The sequence below is a fragment of the Oncorhynchus keta genome, chromosome 7 (genome assembly GCF_023373465.1).
Source record: "Oncorhynchus keta strain PuntledgeMale-10-30-2019 chromosome 7, Oket_V2, whole genome shotgun sequence".
In the NCBI taxonomy this organism is placed as follows: Eukaryota; Metazoa; Chordata; class Actinopteri; order Salmoniformes; family Salmonidae; genus Oncorhynchus; species Oncorhynchus keta.
In genome coordinates this window covers 19,917,593-19,935,046 of record NC_068427.1, presented here as the reverse complement: position 1 = coordinate 19,935,046, position 17,454 = coordinate 19,917,593, and the positions used below count along the sequence as shown (strand labels likewise).

The 17,454-nt window shown below is 44.8% G+C and overlaps 1 protein-coding gene across 6 annotated transcripts in view; it reads left to right on the top strand.

Moving 5' to 3' along the window:
• Positions 1–17,454, top strand: part of LOC118370588 (DDB1- and CUL4-associated factor 6-like) — a 40,702-nt gene that overhangs the window by 2,822 nt on the left and 20,426 nt on the right. For 3 of the 6 annotated variants that reach the window (XM_035755637.2, XM_035755642.2, XM_035755636.2), the window contains exons 5-9: positions 1,990–2,083; positions 2,940–3,062; positions 3,342–3,671; positions 3,974–4,147; positions 6,618–6,677. In XM_035755637.2, the coding sequence (XP_035611530.1) occupies positions 1,990–2,083; positions 2,940–3,062; positions 3,342–3,671; positions 3,974–4,147; positions 6,618–6,677 (781 nt within the window). The remainder of the gene's footprint in view (positions 1–1,989; positions 2,084–2,939; positions 3,063–3,341; positions 3,672–3,973; positions 4,148–6,617; positions 6,678–17,454) is intronic. The other 3 variants (XM_035755640.2, XM_035755638.2, XM_035755641.2) reach the window with 3 other exon arrangements.

Sequence of the window (17,454 nt, the reverse complement as noted above, 5' to 3'; positions counted from 1 at the left end):
GTACCATGTTGTTTATTGTCCATATGGGACTTTTCTGGGAGCATAAACACACACATGGCCAGACAAGACATAGGCTTCTAATGTAAGCAGGGTTGGGGAGTAATGGATTACATGTAATGGATTACAAACACATTTTTAAATGTAAACCGTTACGTTACCAGCAAAAATATTGTAATGAGATTACAGATACCTTTGAAAAACTAGATGATTACCTCGAGGATTACTTTAAATTCAGAAAGAACGTTTGCGGGGGGAAAACTTTGGCATGACATTCAAATCAGCATTAAAAAAGGCACACGTTTAAGTTTGTTCCACCTGAGCGAGTCTGACCACAAGTCAGAGACCACTATGAAGACACACCAAATGTGTTGGATTGATTGTGGGAACGGAGCAGGAATAGGCTTTGTAGGCTCCAGTCCAACCTATGCCTTCCAATGGTGAGACTGCTGTCAGCATTCAAAGATGATCCAACCTGAATAAACGCTCGGAGGTAAGGATGACATCAGTGTTGTAGTCTACGGTGATACGGATATCACTTATTATTGATATCTAGATAGCGCATTGATGTGAATCACCATGCTGTTCTCTCATTTAGCTATTTGCGCCTTACGGATTGTGGTTGTTGTGGGTGGATGTTCACAGATCTAAACGTGTATTTTAACCCCATAATGGTTGAATTGAAGACGTTTAAGCTGCCTACCAATCATTGTTTTTGTGACCAGTGGACTGACAGTGGCATGACGTTCAGTTGGTAGCATACATTTGTGTCTTCTAATGCCTGTTAAGTGGAAAGTAATCTAAAAGTAATGGAATATAATCAGATTATGTTACTGGGTTTTGGTAATCCAAAAGTTAAGTTACTAATGAACATTTTCGACAGGTAACTAGTAACTGTAATGGATTACATTTAGAAAGTAATCTACCCAACCCTGAATGTTAGCTCCCCCTCCACTCTCAAACCAAGGGGATGGTGATTGTAAACAGACATAGCTGGCTTTGTGTTGAGTGACTGAAGTGCTCTCAGGGCATCTCCTGTTAATGTGTTGTGCGGTGGCAGCTGGTGCAGTGAGAGGAACAAACAACCCTGACAGGCCTGAGGAAGGACATAAAGAGTGAGGCAGAGGGGAAGGAAGGAAGAAAGAGAGGGAACAGGAGGATTAAGAGGGAAAATCAAATTAAAAGGAGATGAGCAAAGGATCACACACTAGATTCCAGGGGAAGGAAGACAAGAAAATATTCTGCTCATAAACTCAGTGGTGCACACACACACACACACACACACACACACACACACACACACACACACACACACACACACACACACACACACACACACACACACACACACACACACACACTCCCGCAAACAAACACAGTCTCTAAGGACGTGGGCCAAGTAAAGAGTAAGGGCTTGGGGGGAAGCAGTTTTTCTGGATGTGCTAGATCACGGTGCCAGTCTCCTCAGCTGTCTCAACTGTCACCCGGCTCTGCTCCCGCATGCCTTTCTAAATACAGCTACCGACGTAGGCAATGTTCCACCACTCACCCCACCGAAATAAACCAGATCGGGGACTGTAGGGCCTGCCAAGGAATCTTTTTACCTCTCTCTAATGCTCTCTTTCTCCACCCATAATCTTACTCCTGCAACCCTACTTGTGCAACTCTTTGTCACACCTTCAGCCCTCTCACTATCTCGCCTGTCTTTTTCTCCTCTCCCCTCAGCTCTTTACCTTCTCTCACCCCCCCGCTCTATTTATTTATCTCTCCACACAGTTGTGATTCTGTCTCCCACGTTCTCGCTCTCTCTTCATCTCTCTCTCCTGAAGTTAGCTGTCCCTCTCTCTATCCGTCCCCATGGGAGGAGTTAAGGCACCAGTGTTGGGTGACCAGGTCCCTGGCTCTAGGCCTGTTTTCCTGTGTGGGGGAGTGACTGGGACTGTGCCATGGCTATTTTTAACTATGCTTAATATTTTGTGTGTGTGTCCACAGCTGCGGCAACCCCCAGTGAAGCGTCTTCGTCTACGAGGTGACTGGTCTGACACTGGACCCCGTGCTCGCCCTGAGAGCGAAAGAGAGCGGGACGGTAAGCGTGCACAATCACTCTCACAACAAACAAACCTCCTCAGTCTCTCCGTTATTCTTCATTTGGTATGACTGAACACAGACACACATTCTACTCTCTCTCTCTCTCTCTCTCTCTCTCTCGCTCTCGCTCTCTCGCTCTCCCTGACACACACACACACAGCCTGATTACTCTCTACGTCTCTTCCATCTCCTCTGAGAGCCTGAGCTCTAATCTCTCACCCAGAGCCTCTACCTCTCATTGCTAATGAGGCTAACAGGGCCTATCTCTGTCTATGGGGATCTCGTTAGCTTTAGCTTTCACTGACTCACAACTTATTACGGGCCCAGCTGGGACTGTGATAAAGCTGCCTCTCACCATCACAGACTTTTATAGATCTTAGGGTATTGTAGATGAAGGAGAAGCAAACTTTTTTTCCCAATTAGTCAATGTCTGGATGATGCAGTGGATTGGTACTCCGCTGTTGGCTATTGAGGGACTTATGCATTATAGTACAAGCTATACCCTGATACGAGGATTGTCTGGACCGATGGTAAAGGGGGCAACAACAACAATAACTTTGTGGGTTTTCAAGGAAATGTTGTGCTGAGAAATGCCGACTAGTCATGTCCCATGCCAACCCGATCTCTTTTTAATTTTTTTAATTTGACCTTTATTTAACCAGGCAAGTCAGTTAAGAACACATTCTTATTTTCAATGATGGCCTGAGAACAGTGGGTTAACTGCCTGTTCAGGGGCAGAAGGACAGATTTGTACCTTGTCAGCTCGGGGGTTTGAACTCGCAACCTTCCGGTTACTAGTCCAACGCTCTAACCACTAGGCTACCCTGCCGCCTCTGACCTTTGAACCCTCCCAGGAGAACAGAGCCAGAACGTATCGCTGATGCAGAGGATGTCAGACATGTTGTCCCGTTGGTTCGAGGAGGCCAGCGAGGCCCAGAGCAGCCGGGGGACCACGCGCTCTCAAACACGCCCAAGAGGTGAGACACTGGGACGGTAGTGGTTGGCGGCCAGCTTAAATGGTACTTAGTGTTGGCCCGTTGCCACAGATCTATGATCAGACCTTAGTTGTTCGTTTGGGACAAACATTAAAAGGGACAAACGTTAAAAGTTGGAAATAATTTAATAAAAAATAATGAAATAGAATACAATATAATAGAACTGTCTGAAGATGGAAATTCTCCTTGAAGTAACACTGAAAAGACATGCTTCAGTAAAAAACCCTGTTCCAAAACATCTGTTCCATTTGTCTCCTCCAGGCACTCTTCCCCGTATAGAGGGGGCTCTTACAACACCCACCATCCCAACGCTCCCTACAATACCCCCTTCACAACAAGCCAGATCCCTAGAGGGCTCCATGGAAACAGAGGCCCCAGCCGTTGCCTCTGTACCTGTACCCCTCCCCAAGTCCACCTCAGAGTCATCGTCAACAGTTACAGCACCTCCTGCGTCAAGCTGCTCGTCCATGGAGGGCTCGGTGCTCCCTTCCTCCCTCACCTCCTCCCTAGACTCAGAACAGAGGAGTCAGGCAGACATGCCTGTGACCCCCACGCCAACACCCACACCCACCACAGAGATTGCACTGTCTGGTAAGAATTGCGTGGAGAGAACACACACACACTGAGTACTCCCATAAGAGGGGCGAGTCAGCATATTTGATTTGAGGTGAGCTAACCGGTGACTCATAGTAGACTCCCACAAGCAGACCAAAACACGTGTGTGAGTGTGTGTGTACCGTCTATTGGTGTGTGGGAGCCGTGCCACTCAAGCAGCAGCCTTACCCTCTCCTTTTTCAACCATATTATTTCCTTTTATTTCCCTTTGTTCTTCTCTTCTCTTGTCTTCTGCCTCCATTCATTCTATCCCTCTCGTCTCTCTATCTCTCTGTCAGAGTACGGCCCTAACCGGCTGCCGGTAAGTCTAGTGTGTAGGCGTTTGCAGCGGTTGCTCCTGTTGGCCGAACCCCCAGGACAGAGCCAAACCCCTTCCTCCACCGCAGCCACTGAGATCCAATCAAGGGGGCCTGCTGCTATTGGCGCTTCCACCGAGACGCCCCCCCCTGCAGGTTACTTGCCACCCCAACCCCTCTACTTCCTGCTTTCCACTTAATATTCCCATACTTTCGGTCAAACGTTGCCCGTACAGATCGAGGATCATCTTAGCCTACTGAATCTGACCTTATATCTGTCTATGGGTCATCTTCATCCTACTCCAATCCCCACACCCATACACCCTTTTCTCTCTTCTACCTAACTCACCACCCCCTCTACACAAATTCCCTTTCCTAATTCTCATTTACACCTCACCCAAAACCCTTCCCACCAAACATGCACAACCCCTTTGCTGCTTGGGTAGTCCCGCCTGTCGCTCCCCTGTATGGTGTGGCATTTGGCACCCTCTGGCTGTGGAACACTGCTTCTTCACCCCCTTGGCATCAAAAGCAATATGAAGTGGTTGGCACGCAGTTCCCTCTGGACTGCCATGCAGAATAAATATCAGCTTGCGCAGAGAAGCACGAGATTGAACTTCACTCAACTTTCTAGTTTTTCTCTTTAACAAATCATATTTTATTGGTCACATACACGTGTTCAGCAGATGTTATTGCAGGTGTATATTGCCGGTGCGGTACAACCAATCAGAGCTGCAGTATCCCTATATGCAAATAGACCATTGCCATATATGGATCTGTGCAGTTCACTTTGAACCGGACTGTGTTTACAGCATGAGTGGTCGATAGTAGTTGCGCTTCTTTTGAGATCAAAGCTAGAGCTGCATGTAGCCACATGTGTACATTTGTTCATATTCTTTGCTAGTGTTTGCTTCCTACAAAATGTGTGCATTTCTAGACATCTTTGAAAAGCAAGTCCGGTAAAGAGCATTTTTTTCCATCTTAAGGGGACACTGTTGTATTTTGAGACAGGCTTGAGTAAGCTAGTTTTTTAAGCTAATTTTATTTTGTAAAGTGGTTTCTTGCAATTTCATTCACCTCCTTGTCTGAAGGACAAGTGAGTAAACCGGTTAATGTCAAGCCCTGCATATTTTTTTCCAAAAGTCTAATGGAATGTAGGCCTATATTGAACACTGTAGGCTGAATGATAGAACAGCTATTTCAATGTAAAAAATGTTATGGGATTTTCTCCATTGTGTTTGATGGTAGGCCACTCTGATAGGCCTACATTATGATCAAATAGCCACAATGGCCTTCACTGTTATAACTATAACTTAAAGCGGGTACAGCCTCAGTGTTCACAGTAAACGTGCCAGAAGTTGCACAGAATTTTCACAACGTTCAAGTTTGTGCTCAGCAGACCTGACATCAGTGCCGAAAAATGGCGAGGGAACATTGACTACGACTATGGATGGCTAAGATTAAGATCTGATCTCTCTACAGCCTTTGTATCAGATCTTCTAGGAGCTGATGTAACGATTGATGCATACACCCCCATGGTCTATTAATGTCATGTTGTACTGAGCTTCTTCACTCCGTCTGGTACACATCACTTTCCAACTCACTTAACCCCATTGTAGAATTCTTACAGTGTTGAAATATGAGAATACATACAGTATATAATGTAAGTGGCAAGAATGATTTAGTTTTCTTTGTACTTAAACTAGATATGTCCATATTTGGACCTGAACATTTGAGCTTCAGCAATGGCGAAAGGCCTCTTCGGTGCTGTGAAATATCTGGGTTTACTGTAGACACTGAGGAAGCTACTTTGTGCACACCAATTGGTATTTTGATATTAAGGTGAAATAACAATGATCATTCTCAATCCTCTACGATTTGCCTAACGCAACGCTGTAATGTGTACGTACGTAGCTTGAATTGCAGTGGAATGCACTGGCATCAGACCATGTGACATTGGGGTGGAAATCAATCAATATGTACCGGTAACACCTTTTTTGGTGAAGTCTATGAATCTAATTTGAGGTGGAGTAAAAGGTTGACCAGTGATGAAATTCTGCATAATGCCTTGTTTGAGATGACTGACTACTGCTCACATAAGGTGACAGGTGTTTGGGCATGACATGGGTTTTGGTCAGTGTGGTTTGCCACTGGTATCCGCTTAACAGGCATGGAGTGAGTGGATGTTGGTATTACTGTGAGGTCCATCAGACCATGACTGAGGTCTCACTTGGCCCTGTGAGAGTAACTTGAGATGCGTGAATAAGTTAAACTACTGTGTAAATCTTCAATTGACATCAAACCTTGAATCGCGCGTGTGATATAATTTTCAGCTCTGCACGTGTGGCACTCTACAGTCTGTGTTCAATCTCCCACAAGCTGTGTCTAGGGCAATTGCTGCTGTTCTATACCCATATCAATATCAACTTGTCCTTCCTAGCGCTTCCCAGCGTTGCAACAAAGAACACTGTCTGTTCATGTAGCCGTGTTTGTTAACTCTTCTTCCTGCTTGGCCTTGGTCCAATTTAAGGAGCGTTTGAACTTTGACCTGAGCGTGACCATATGACCTCTGGTGTGACCTCCGACCTCTATTCCCATTGTTTAGTGAGTCTTATTTGTGTTCCAGATTCTCCCTCATCTGTGGTTAACAAACAGCTGGGATCCATGACTCTGGATGAGCAGCAGGGTGCGTCTCCTCTCCCCTCTTTTCCTCCCTTCTATCTTTCTCTCGCTGTCGCTCTCTCCCTCCCTCCTAAACTCTCTCCTTCTTTCCCTGTATCCCTGTACTTTCTTCCTCTCTTTCTCTCCTTCTTTTGTATCTCTGTTTTCCTCTGTGCTTTCTGTCTCGTCTGTGTGGCATTTAAAATATATTCGCATGAGACTTCCGGTGTTCACCTTGTCCCTCCACCATCTTTACCTGAGAGCATTTTCACTAGGCATGCATTCTAGTCACATTTGACCAACCCAGTCCCCAGGGCGAAGGCTGGTGTTGGATATCTTATCCAAGGATCTCTTGTTGAACCTATAGCTTGAGATAATGTTTGGTCATTCGCCAGCCCTTGGGCTCCCGGTCTAAGGTACTGCATCTCAGTGCTAGAGGCATCACTACAGATCCTGGTTCGATCCCGGGCTGTATCACAACCGACTGTGATTGGGAGTCCCATAGGGCGGCGCACAATTGGCCCAGCATCGTCTGGGTTAGGGTTTGGCCGGGGTAGGCCGTCACTGTAAAATAAGAATTTGTTCTTAACTGACTTTCCTAGTTAAATAAAGGTTAAATCAAATTAAAATAAAGTATTGTTTTTATGTTGGACTCATAACACAATCTTGCTCCTCTTCTTCTGCCTTTTCACTCAGTCACAGCCGGGCTGTAAATCATCTCACGCTCAGACCATTAACAATCGTCCCTGTATTGGCTTATTTCACAGAACATTAACACAATATACCCTATGATACAATGACATTCCAAGCCACATTTTGTGATGAACTATTGTGTGTGGTGGTAGTTTGAGAGGCTTGCGTTTGACCCCTGTATATTTGTATTGTTTCCTACTCACCTGTGTGATGTTTTGGTTCAGATCTGGGTCAAACACTGGCAAATGCTTGAGGTCCACTTGATTTAGCTTCACCGGCGTGCAGGGTGGTCTCTGTCCTATTGGTTCTATTGGTACCGTTGTGATGGGCAAGTTAAATCAAGTGCACCTCACGTTTTTGATAGTATATGATACATTATATGTATTGCTCCTGTGGTTTGGGACGATTGAAACCATTCCACTCTTCCTCTGTGTAAGGAATGCCTTGCACACTGTCAGTGTGAACTGTGTGTAGTAGACCTACACGAAAATGTTATTGTGTAACAAGACAGTCACTAGGAGGTGAGCGTACAATGCAGCACAGGGGACTGAGTATGCACAGCATATTTGAGATCAGAATTTTAACACAGTGTTAAATTCAGCACTTTCTTAGTGTGTATACAATCAAATTCTATTGGTCACATACAAATGGTTAGTTGATGTTAATGCGAGTGTAGCGAAATGCTTTTTTTTTCACCTTTATTTAACCAGGTAGGCAAGTTGAGAACAAGTTCTCATTTACAATTGCGACCTGGCCAAGATAAAGCAAAGCAGTTCGACAGATACAACGACACAGAGTTACACATGGAGTAAAACAAACATACAGTCAATAATACAGTATAAACAAGTCTATATACGATGTGAGCAAATGAGGTGAGAAGGGAGGTAAAGGCAAAAAAGGCCATGGTGGCAAAGTAAATACAATATAGCAAGTAAAACACTGGAATGGTAGTTTTGCAATGGAAGAATGTGCAAATTAGAAATAAAAATAATGGGGTGCAAAGGAGCTAAATAAATTAAATACAGTTGGGAAAGAGGTAGTTGTTTGGGCTAAATTATAGGTGGGCTATGTACAGGTGCAGTAATCTGTGAGCTGCTCTGACAGTTGGTGCTTAAAGCTAGTGAGGGAGATAAGTGTTTCCAGTTTCAGAGATTTTTGTAGTTCGTTCCAGTCATTGGCAGCAGAGAACTGGAAGGAGAGGCGGCCAAAGAAAGAATTGGTTTTGGGGGTGACTAGAGAGATATACCTGCTGGAGCGTGTGCTACAGGTGGGAGATGCTATGGTGACCAGCGAGCTGAGATAAGGGGGGACTTTACCTAGCAGGGTCTTGTAGATGACATGGAGCCAGTGGGTTTGGCGACGAGTATGAAGCGAGGGCCAGCTAACGAGAGCGTACAGGTCACAATGGTGGGTAGTAAATGGGGCTTTGGTGACAAAACGGATTGCACTGTGATAGACTGCATCCAATTTGTTGAGTAGGGTATTGGAGGCTATTTTGTAAATTACATTGCCAAAGTCGAGGATTGGTAGGATGGTCAGTTTTACACGGGTATGTTTGGCAGCATGAGTGAAGGATGCTTTGTTGCGAAATAGGAAGCCAATTCTAGATTTAACTTCGGATTGGAGATGTTTGATATGGGTCTGGAAGGAGAGTTTACAGTCTAACCAGACACCTAAGTATTTGTAGTTGTCCACGTATTCTAAGTCAGAGCCGTCCAGAGTAGTGATGTTGGACAGGCGGGTAGGTGCAGGTAGCGATCGGTTGAAGAGCATGCATTTAGTTCTACTATTTAAGAGCAATTGGAGGCCACGGAAGGAGAGTTGTATGGCATTGAAGCTTGCCTGCAGGGTTGTTAACACAGTGTCCAAAGAAGGGCCAGAAGTATACAGAATGGTGTCGTCTGCGTAGAGGTGGATCAGAGACTCACCAGCAGCAAGAGCGACCTCATTGATGTAAACAGAGAAGAGAGTCGGTCCAAGAATTGAACCCTGTGGCACCCCATAGAGACTGCCAGAGGTCCGGACAGCAGACCCTCCGATTTGACACACTGAACTCTATCAGAGAAGTAGTTGGTGAACCAGGCGAGGCAATCATTTGAGAAACCAAGGCTGTCGAGTCTGCCGATGAGGATGTGGTGATTGACAGAGTCGAAAGCCTTGGCCAGATCAATGAATACGGCTGCACAGTAATGTTTCTTATCGATGGCGGTTAAGATATCGTTTAGGACCTTGAGCGTGGCTGAGGTGCACCCATGACCAGCTCTGAAACCAGATTGCATAGCAGAGAAGGTATGGTGAGATTCAAAATGGTCTGTAATCTGTTTGTTGACTTGGCTTTCGAAGACCTTAGAAAGGCATGGTAGGATAGATATAGGTCTGTAGCAGTTTGGGTCAAGAGTGTCCCCCCCTTTGAAGAGGGGGATGACCGCAGCTGCATTCCAATCTTTGGGAATCTCAGACGACACGAAAGAGAGGTTGAACAGGCTAGTAATAGGGGTGGCAACAATTTCGGCAGATAATTTTAGAAAGAAAGGGTCCAGATTGTCTAGCCCGGGTGATTTGTAGGGGTCCAGATTTTTCAGCTCTTTCAGAACATCAGCTGAATGGATTTGGGAGAAGGAGAAATGGGGAAGGCTTGGGTGAGTTGCTGTTGGGGGTGCAGTGCTGTTGACCGGGGTAGGAGTAGCCAGGTGGAAAGCATGGCCAGACGTAGAAAAATGCTTATTGAAATTCTCAATTATGGTGGATTTATCAGTGGTGACAGTGTTTCCTATCTTCAGTGCAGTGGGCAGCTGGGAGGAGGTGTTCTTATTCTCCATGGACTTTACAGTGTCCCAGAACATTTTTGAGTTAGTGTTGCAGGAAGCAAATTTCTGCTTGAAAAAGCTAGCCTTGGCTTTTCTAACTGCCTGTGTATAATGGTTTCTAGCTTCCCTGAACAGCTGCATATCACGGGGGCTGTTCGATGCTAATGCAGAACGCCATAGGATGTTTTTGTGTTGGTTAAGGGCAGTCAGGTCTGGGGAGAACCAAGGGCTATATCTGTTCCTGGTTCTACATTTCTTGAATGGGGCATGGTGATTTAAGATGGTTAGGAAGGCATTTAAAAAAAATATCCAGGCATCCTCTACTATGGGTAGACCGCTGACCCATTACGGATGCAGGCAATGAGGCAGTGATCGCTGAGATCTTGGTTGAAGACAGCAGAGGTGTATTTAGAGGGCAAGTTGGTTAGGATGATATCTATGAGGGTGCCCGTGTTTAAGGCTTTGGGGAGGTACCTGGTAGGTTCATTGATAATTTGAGATTGAGGGCATCAAGTTTAGATTGTAGGATGGCTGGGGTGTTAAGCATGTTCCAGTTTAGGTCGCCTAGCAGCACGAGCTCTGAAGATAGATGGGGGGCAATCAGTTCACATATGGTGTCCAGAGCACAGCTGGGGGCAGAGGGTGGTCTATAGCAGGCGGCAACGGTGAGAGACTTGTTTTTAGAGAGGTGGATTTTTTAAAGTAGAAGTTCAAATTGTTTGGGTACAGACCTGGATAATAGGACAGAACTCTGCAGGCTATCATTACAGTAGATCAAAAAGAGAGCGCCTGGGGAACTGGAGTGGAGCTAGGCACTGCAGGGCCTGGATTCACCTCTACATCGCCAGAGGAACATAGGAGGAGTAGAATAAGGGTGCGGCTAAAAGCAATAAGAATTGGTCGTCTAGAACGTCTGGAACAGAGAGTAAAAGGAGGTTTCTGGGGGCGATAAAATAGCATCAAGGTATAATGTACAGACAAAGGTATGGTAGGATGTGAATACAGTGGAGGTAAACCTAGGTATTGGGTGATGAAGAGAGAGATATTGTCTCTAGAAACATCATTGAAACCAGGAGATGTCATTGCATGTGTGGGTGGTGGAACTAATAGGTTGGATAAGGTATAGTGAGCAGGACTAGAGGCTCTACAGTGAAATAAGCCAATAAACACTATCCAGAACAGCAATGGACAAGGCATATTGACATTAAGGAGAGGCATGCTTAGTCGAGTGAACAAAAGGGTCCGGTGAGTGGAGAGGTTGGTTGGGGGTCACGGCGATTTAGACAGCTAGCCAGGCCATCGGTAGCAAGCTAGCATAGGATGGAGGTCTGTTATTAGCCACCTCTTGCGTTCCGTCAGTCGATGAGTGGGGTTCCGTGTGGTAGAGGGGATTAATCCAAATCACACAACAACAACAAAAATAAAAACAATAGATATAGTTATAGAGGCCCAAGAAGAAAACATAATAATAATAAAAATAAATGAATAAATTGTCCGATTGTCTATTCAGATAGCAGCCGATAAGACAGCTAACGGTTAGACAGCTAACAGATAACTCCTTCGGGTAGATAACGTCGGCAGTCCAGTTGTGAAGGCCCGGTGGGGCTCCGCGTAGGCAGTAAAACGGGTCCGGATAGGTGACTGCAGCCTAGGAGTGATTGATGGAACTCAGGAGGTATTGACGGAGCTGGCTAGCTCCGGAATAATTGATGTTTGCTCCGGAATCGACGAAAGCCGATAGTCACACGGATAGCAGCTAGCTAGCTGTAAGATCCAGGTATGAATGTCCAGAGAGCGATTGAAATCCAGGGACATGGAGAGAAAAATTGGTCCGTTATGTTCCGTTCCGAGCCGCGCTGCGCCGTACAAAACTGCCGATAAATTTTCGAGCTAAAGAATAGCCGATGACCACAAACCGTGGTTAGCTGAATACTAACGATTTGCCAGTAAAGAAGCTAACTAGCTTCTGAACTAGCTTCTGATTAGCTTCTGGATTAGCTTCTGGGCTCGCTTCTGGCTAGTTTCTGGCTAGCTTCTTGGAGTTTCTGGCTAGCTTCTTGGAGTTTCTGGATAGCTTCTTGGAGGATTACAGATTTGAGGTAAATAATACTTTTTTATACATATAAATTGGTGAGGCGGGTTGCAGGAGAGTGTTTTGAAGATGAGTTGATGGAAAATTTAAAAAATGTATGTGAAAAAAGTTGTAAATATATATACAGTGCCTTGCGAAAGTATTCGGCCCCCTTGAACTTTGCGACCTTTTGCCACATTTCAGGCTTCAAACATAAAGATATAAAACTGTATTTTTTGTGAAGAATCAACAACAAGTGGGACACAATCATGAAGTGGAACGACATTTATTGGATATTTAAAACTTTTTTAACAAATCAAAAACTGACAAATTGGGGCGTGCAAAATTATTCAGCCCCCTTAAGTTAATACTTTGTAGCGCCACCTTTTGCTGCGATTACAGCTGTAAGTCGCTTGGGGTATGTCTCTATCAGTTTTGCACATCGAGAGACTGACATTTTTTCCCATTCCTCCTTGCAAAACAGCTCGAGCTCAGTGAGGTTGGATGGAGAGCATTTGTGAACAGCAGTTTTCAGTTCTTTCCACAGATTCTCGATTGGATTCAGGTCTGGACTTTGACTTGGCCATTCTAACACCTGGATATGTTTATTTTTTAACCATTCCATTGCAGATTTTGCTTTATGTTTTGGATCATTGTCTTGTTGGAAGACAAATCTCCGTCCCGGTCTCAGGTCTTTTGCAGACTCCATCAGGTTTTCTTCCAGAATGGTCCTGTATTTGGCTCCATCCATCTTCCCATCAATTTTAACCATTTTCCCTGTCCCTGCTGAAGAAAAGCAGGCCCAAACCATGATGCTGCCACCACCATGTTTAACAGTGGGGATAGTGTGTTCAGGGTGATGAGCTGTGTTGCTTTTACGCCAAACATAACGTTTTGCATTGTTGCCAAAAAGTTCCATTTTGTTTTCATCTGACCAGAGCACCTTCTTCCACATGTTTGGTGTGTCTCCCAGGTGGCTTGTGGCAAACTTTAAACAACACTTTTTATGGATATCTTTAAGAAATGGCTTTCTTCTTGCCACTCTTCCATAAAGGCCAGATTTGTGCAATATACGACTGATTGTTGTCCTATGGACAGAGTGTCCCACCTCAGCTGTAGATCTCTGCAGTTCATCCAGAGTGATCATGGGCCTCTTGGCTGCATCTCTGATCAGTCTTCTCCTTGTATGAGCTGAAAGTTTAGAGGGACGGCCAGGTCTTGGTAGATTTGCAGTGGTCTGATACTCCTTCCATTTCAATATTATTGCTTGCACAGTGCTCCTTGGGATGTTTAAAGCTTGGGAAATATTTTTGTATCCAAATCCGGCTTTAAACTTCTTCACAACAGTATCTTGGACCTGCCTGGTGTGTTCTTTGTTCTTCATGATGCTCTCTGCGCTTTTAACGGACCTCTGAGACTATAACAGTGCAGGTGCATTTATACGGAGACTTGATTACACACAGGTGGATTGTATTTATCATCATTAGTCATTTAGGTCAACATTGGATCATTCAGAGATCCTCACTGAACTTCTGGAGAGAGTTTGCTGCACTGAAAGTAAAGGGGCTGAATAATTTTGCACGCCCAATTTTTCAGTTTTTGATTTGTTAAAAAAGTTTGAAATATCCAATAAATGTCGTTCCACTTCATGATTGTGTCCCACTGGTTGTTGATTCCTCACAAAAAAATACAGTTTTATATCTTTATGTTTGAAGCCTGAAATGTGGCAAAAGGTCGCAAAGTTCAAGGGGGGCGAATACTTTCGCAAGGCACTGTATATACGGGACACGACAAGACGAGGACAAAAGACGTCTGAACTGCTACGCCATCTTGGAAACAGTGCTTCTTGTGCTTCTAGTTCCAACAGTGCAGTAATATCTAACATGTAATCTAACAATTCTCCAACAGCTACCTAATACACACAAATCTAAAGGGCTGAATGAGATTATGTACATATAAATATATGGATGAGCGATGACCGAGCGGCATCGTCAAGGTGCAATAGATGGTATAGAATACAGTATATACATGTGATGAGTAATGTAAGATATGTAAACATTATTAAAGTGGCATTGTATAAAGTGACTAGTGATCCATTTATTGAAATGGCCAGTGATTGGGTCTCCATGTAGGCAGCAGCCTCTCTGAGTTAGTGATTCCTGTTTAGCAGTCTGATAGCCTTGAGATAGAAGCTGTTTATCAGTCTCTCGGTCCCCGCTTTGATGCACCTGTACTGACCTCGCCTTCTGGATGATAGCGGGGTGAACAGGCAGTGGCTCGGGTGGTTGTTGTCCTTGATGATCTTTTTGGACTTCCTGTGACATCGGGTGCTGTAGGTGTCCTGGAGGGCAGGTAGTTTTCCCCCAGTGATGTGTTGTGCAGACTAAGGATCCAACCGCTCTCCCTAAGGAGAGCCTTGCGACTGAGGGGGGTGCAGTTGCCGTACCACGCTGTGATACAGCCCGACAGGATGCTCTCGATTGTGCGTCTGTAAATGCATTCCTATACCCCTTCACTTGACCCCTTGAATTTTTCAAAATTTTGTTACATTTTACAGCCTTATTCTAAAATGTATTAAATAAACATTTTCCTCATCCATCTACACACAATAACCCATAATGACAAAGCGAACGGGGATTTTATGGAAACGTGTCTGTGGGAGGAAAGGCAACTCAAGGAGCACTCCTGCAGCATATAGAAGCTACAGTGCACTTGGAAAGTATTCAGACCCTTTCCTTTTTTCCATATTTTGATACAGTACAGCCTTATTCATCAATCTACACACAATACCCACTATGACAAAGCGCAAATGCTTTTTAGAATTTTGTTATTTATTAAAAATATAAAACAGAAATACCTTATTTATATTCGTATTCAGACCCTTTGCTATGAGACTTGAAATTGAGCTCAGGTGCATCCTGTTTCCATTGATCATCCTTGAGATGTTTCTACAACTTGATTGGAGTTCACCTGTGGTAAATTCAATTGATTGGACATGATTTGGAAAGGAACACACCTATCTACATAAGGTCCCACAGTAGACAGTGCATGTCAGAGCAAAAACCAAGCCATGAGGTCAAAGGAATTGTCCGTAGAGCTCCGCCACAGGATTGAGTTGAAACATAGACCTGGGGAAGGGTACCAAAACATTTCTGCAGCATTGAAGGTCCCTAAGATCAGAGTGGCTTCCATCATTCTTAAATGGAAGTAGTTTGGAACCACTAAAACTCTTCCTAGAGCTGGCCACCCGGCCAAACTGAGCAATCGGGGGAGAAGTGCCTTCCAAAAACTTCCAGAAGTATTACCATCTGTGCAGCACTCCACCAATCAGGCCTTTATGGTAAAGTGGCCAGACAGGAGCCACTCCTCAGTAAAATGCACATGACAGCCCGCTTGGAGTTTGACAAACGGCACCTAAAGGATTCTCTGGTCAGATGAACCCAATATTGAACTCTCTGGCCTGAATGCCAAGCGTTACGTCTGGAGGAAACCTGGCAGCATCCCTATGTTGAAGCATGGGGGTGGCAGCATCATGCTGTGGGGATGTTCTTCAGCGGCAGGGACTGGGAGACTAGTCAGGTTCAAGGGAAAGATAAATGGAGCTCAGTACAGAGAAATCTTTTTTATTGTATTTTTTTGTGCGTTGCCCCTTTTCTCCCCAGTTTTGTGGTATCAAATTGGTAGTTACTCTTGTCTCATCGCTGCAACTTCCATACGGACTCGGGAGAGGCGAAGGTCGAGAGCCGTGTGTCCTCCGAAACACAACCCAACAAAGGCGCACTGGTTCTTGACACACTGCCCACTAAACCCGGTAGCCAGCCGCACCAATGTGTCGGAGGAAACACTGTACACCTGGTGATCGTGTCAGCATGCACTGTGCCTGGCTCGCCACAGGAGTCGCTAGTGTGCGATGGGACAAGGATATCCCTGCCGGCCAATCCCTCCCCTAACCCGGACGACGCTGGTTCAATCGTGCACCGCCCCATGGGTCTCCCAGTTGCGGACGGCTGTGACAGAGCCTGGACTCGTACCTAGAATCTCTAGTGGCACAGCTAGCACTGCGATGCAGTGCCTTAGACCACAGTGCCACTCCAAAGGCCCGAGGGATCCTTGATGAAAACCTGCTCAGGACCTCAGACTGGAGCAAAGGTTCACCTTCCAACCGGACAACGACCCTAAGCACACAGCCAAGACAACGCAGGAGTGGCTTCGGGACAAGTCTCTGAATGTCCTTGAGTGGCCCAGCCAGAGCCCGGACTTGAACCCGATCGAACATCTCTGGAAAGACGGAAAAATAGCTGTGCCGCGATGCTCCCCATCCAACCTGATAAAACTTGAGAGGATCTACAGAGAACAATGGGAGAAACTCTCCAAATACAGCTGTGCCAAGCTTGTAGCGTCATACCCAAGAAGGCTTGAGGCTGTGATCGCTGGCAAAGGTGCTTCAACAAAGTACTGTGTAAAGGGTCTGAATACTTATGTAAATGTGATATTTCAGTTTTAAAGTCTTTAATAAATGTGCTAACATTTCTAAAAACCTGTTTTTGGTTTGTCATTATGGGGTATTGTGTGTAGATTGTTGAGGAAGAAAACAAATGTAATCAATTTTAGAATAAGGCTGTAGCGTAAGAAAATGTGGAAAAAGTCTAGGGGTCTGAATATGTTCCGAATGCACTGTATATGACCCGCCGAAATAGTGTTAAACTAACACTTTTCAAAGTGTTGATAAACTAACACCCCAAGAGTGTTGGGTCTCCTAACATTATGGGTGTTGCAAATTTGGACTTAAATGGACACTTTATTAGGGCAGATGCTGTTCCACTTCCTCAGTGTTAGGGCATTAACACCTGTGGTGTTACCGTAACTATTTTTTTTGTGGTGTAAAGCCTTTTTCGCATATTTATTTCACAGGGTGCCTTTTGAAGGAATTTTTAAGTTACCAGTACCACCCATATCTGTGTTTGCTATTGACAGAGACATGATTGTTGCATTCAGCAAGTGAATTCCTAAGTGAATATTATATCATAAAAATACAATTCTTTATGACAGTACATTACTTTTATCATAAGGCAATACTTTGACAGCCTTGTTTTACCCTAACACAGTGGTCTGAACTTTTGGTTTGCAGGCAACATTGGCAAGTCACATTATGCTGGCTTGTGTTGTATAATTCCTATTGGAATCCACTCAGATCTAGGATATTAAACAAATGGAACTTTTAATCACCCGCA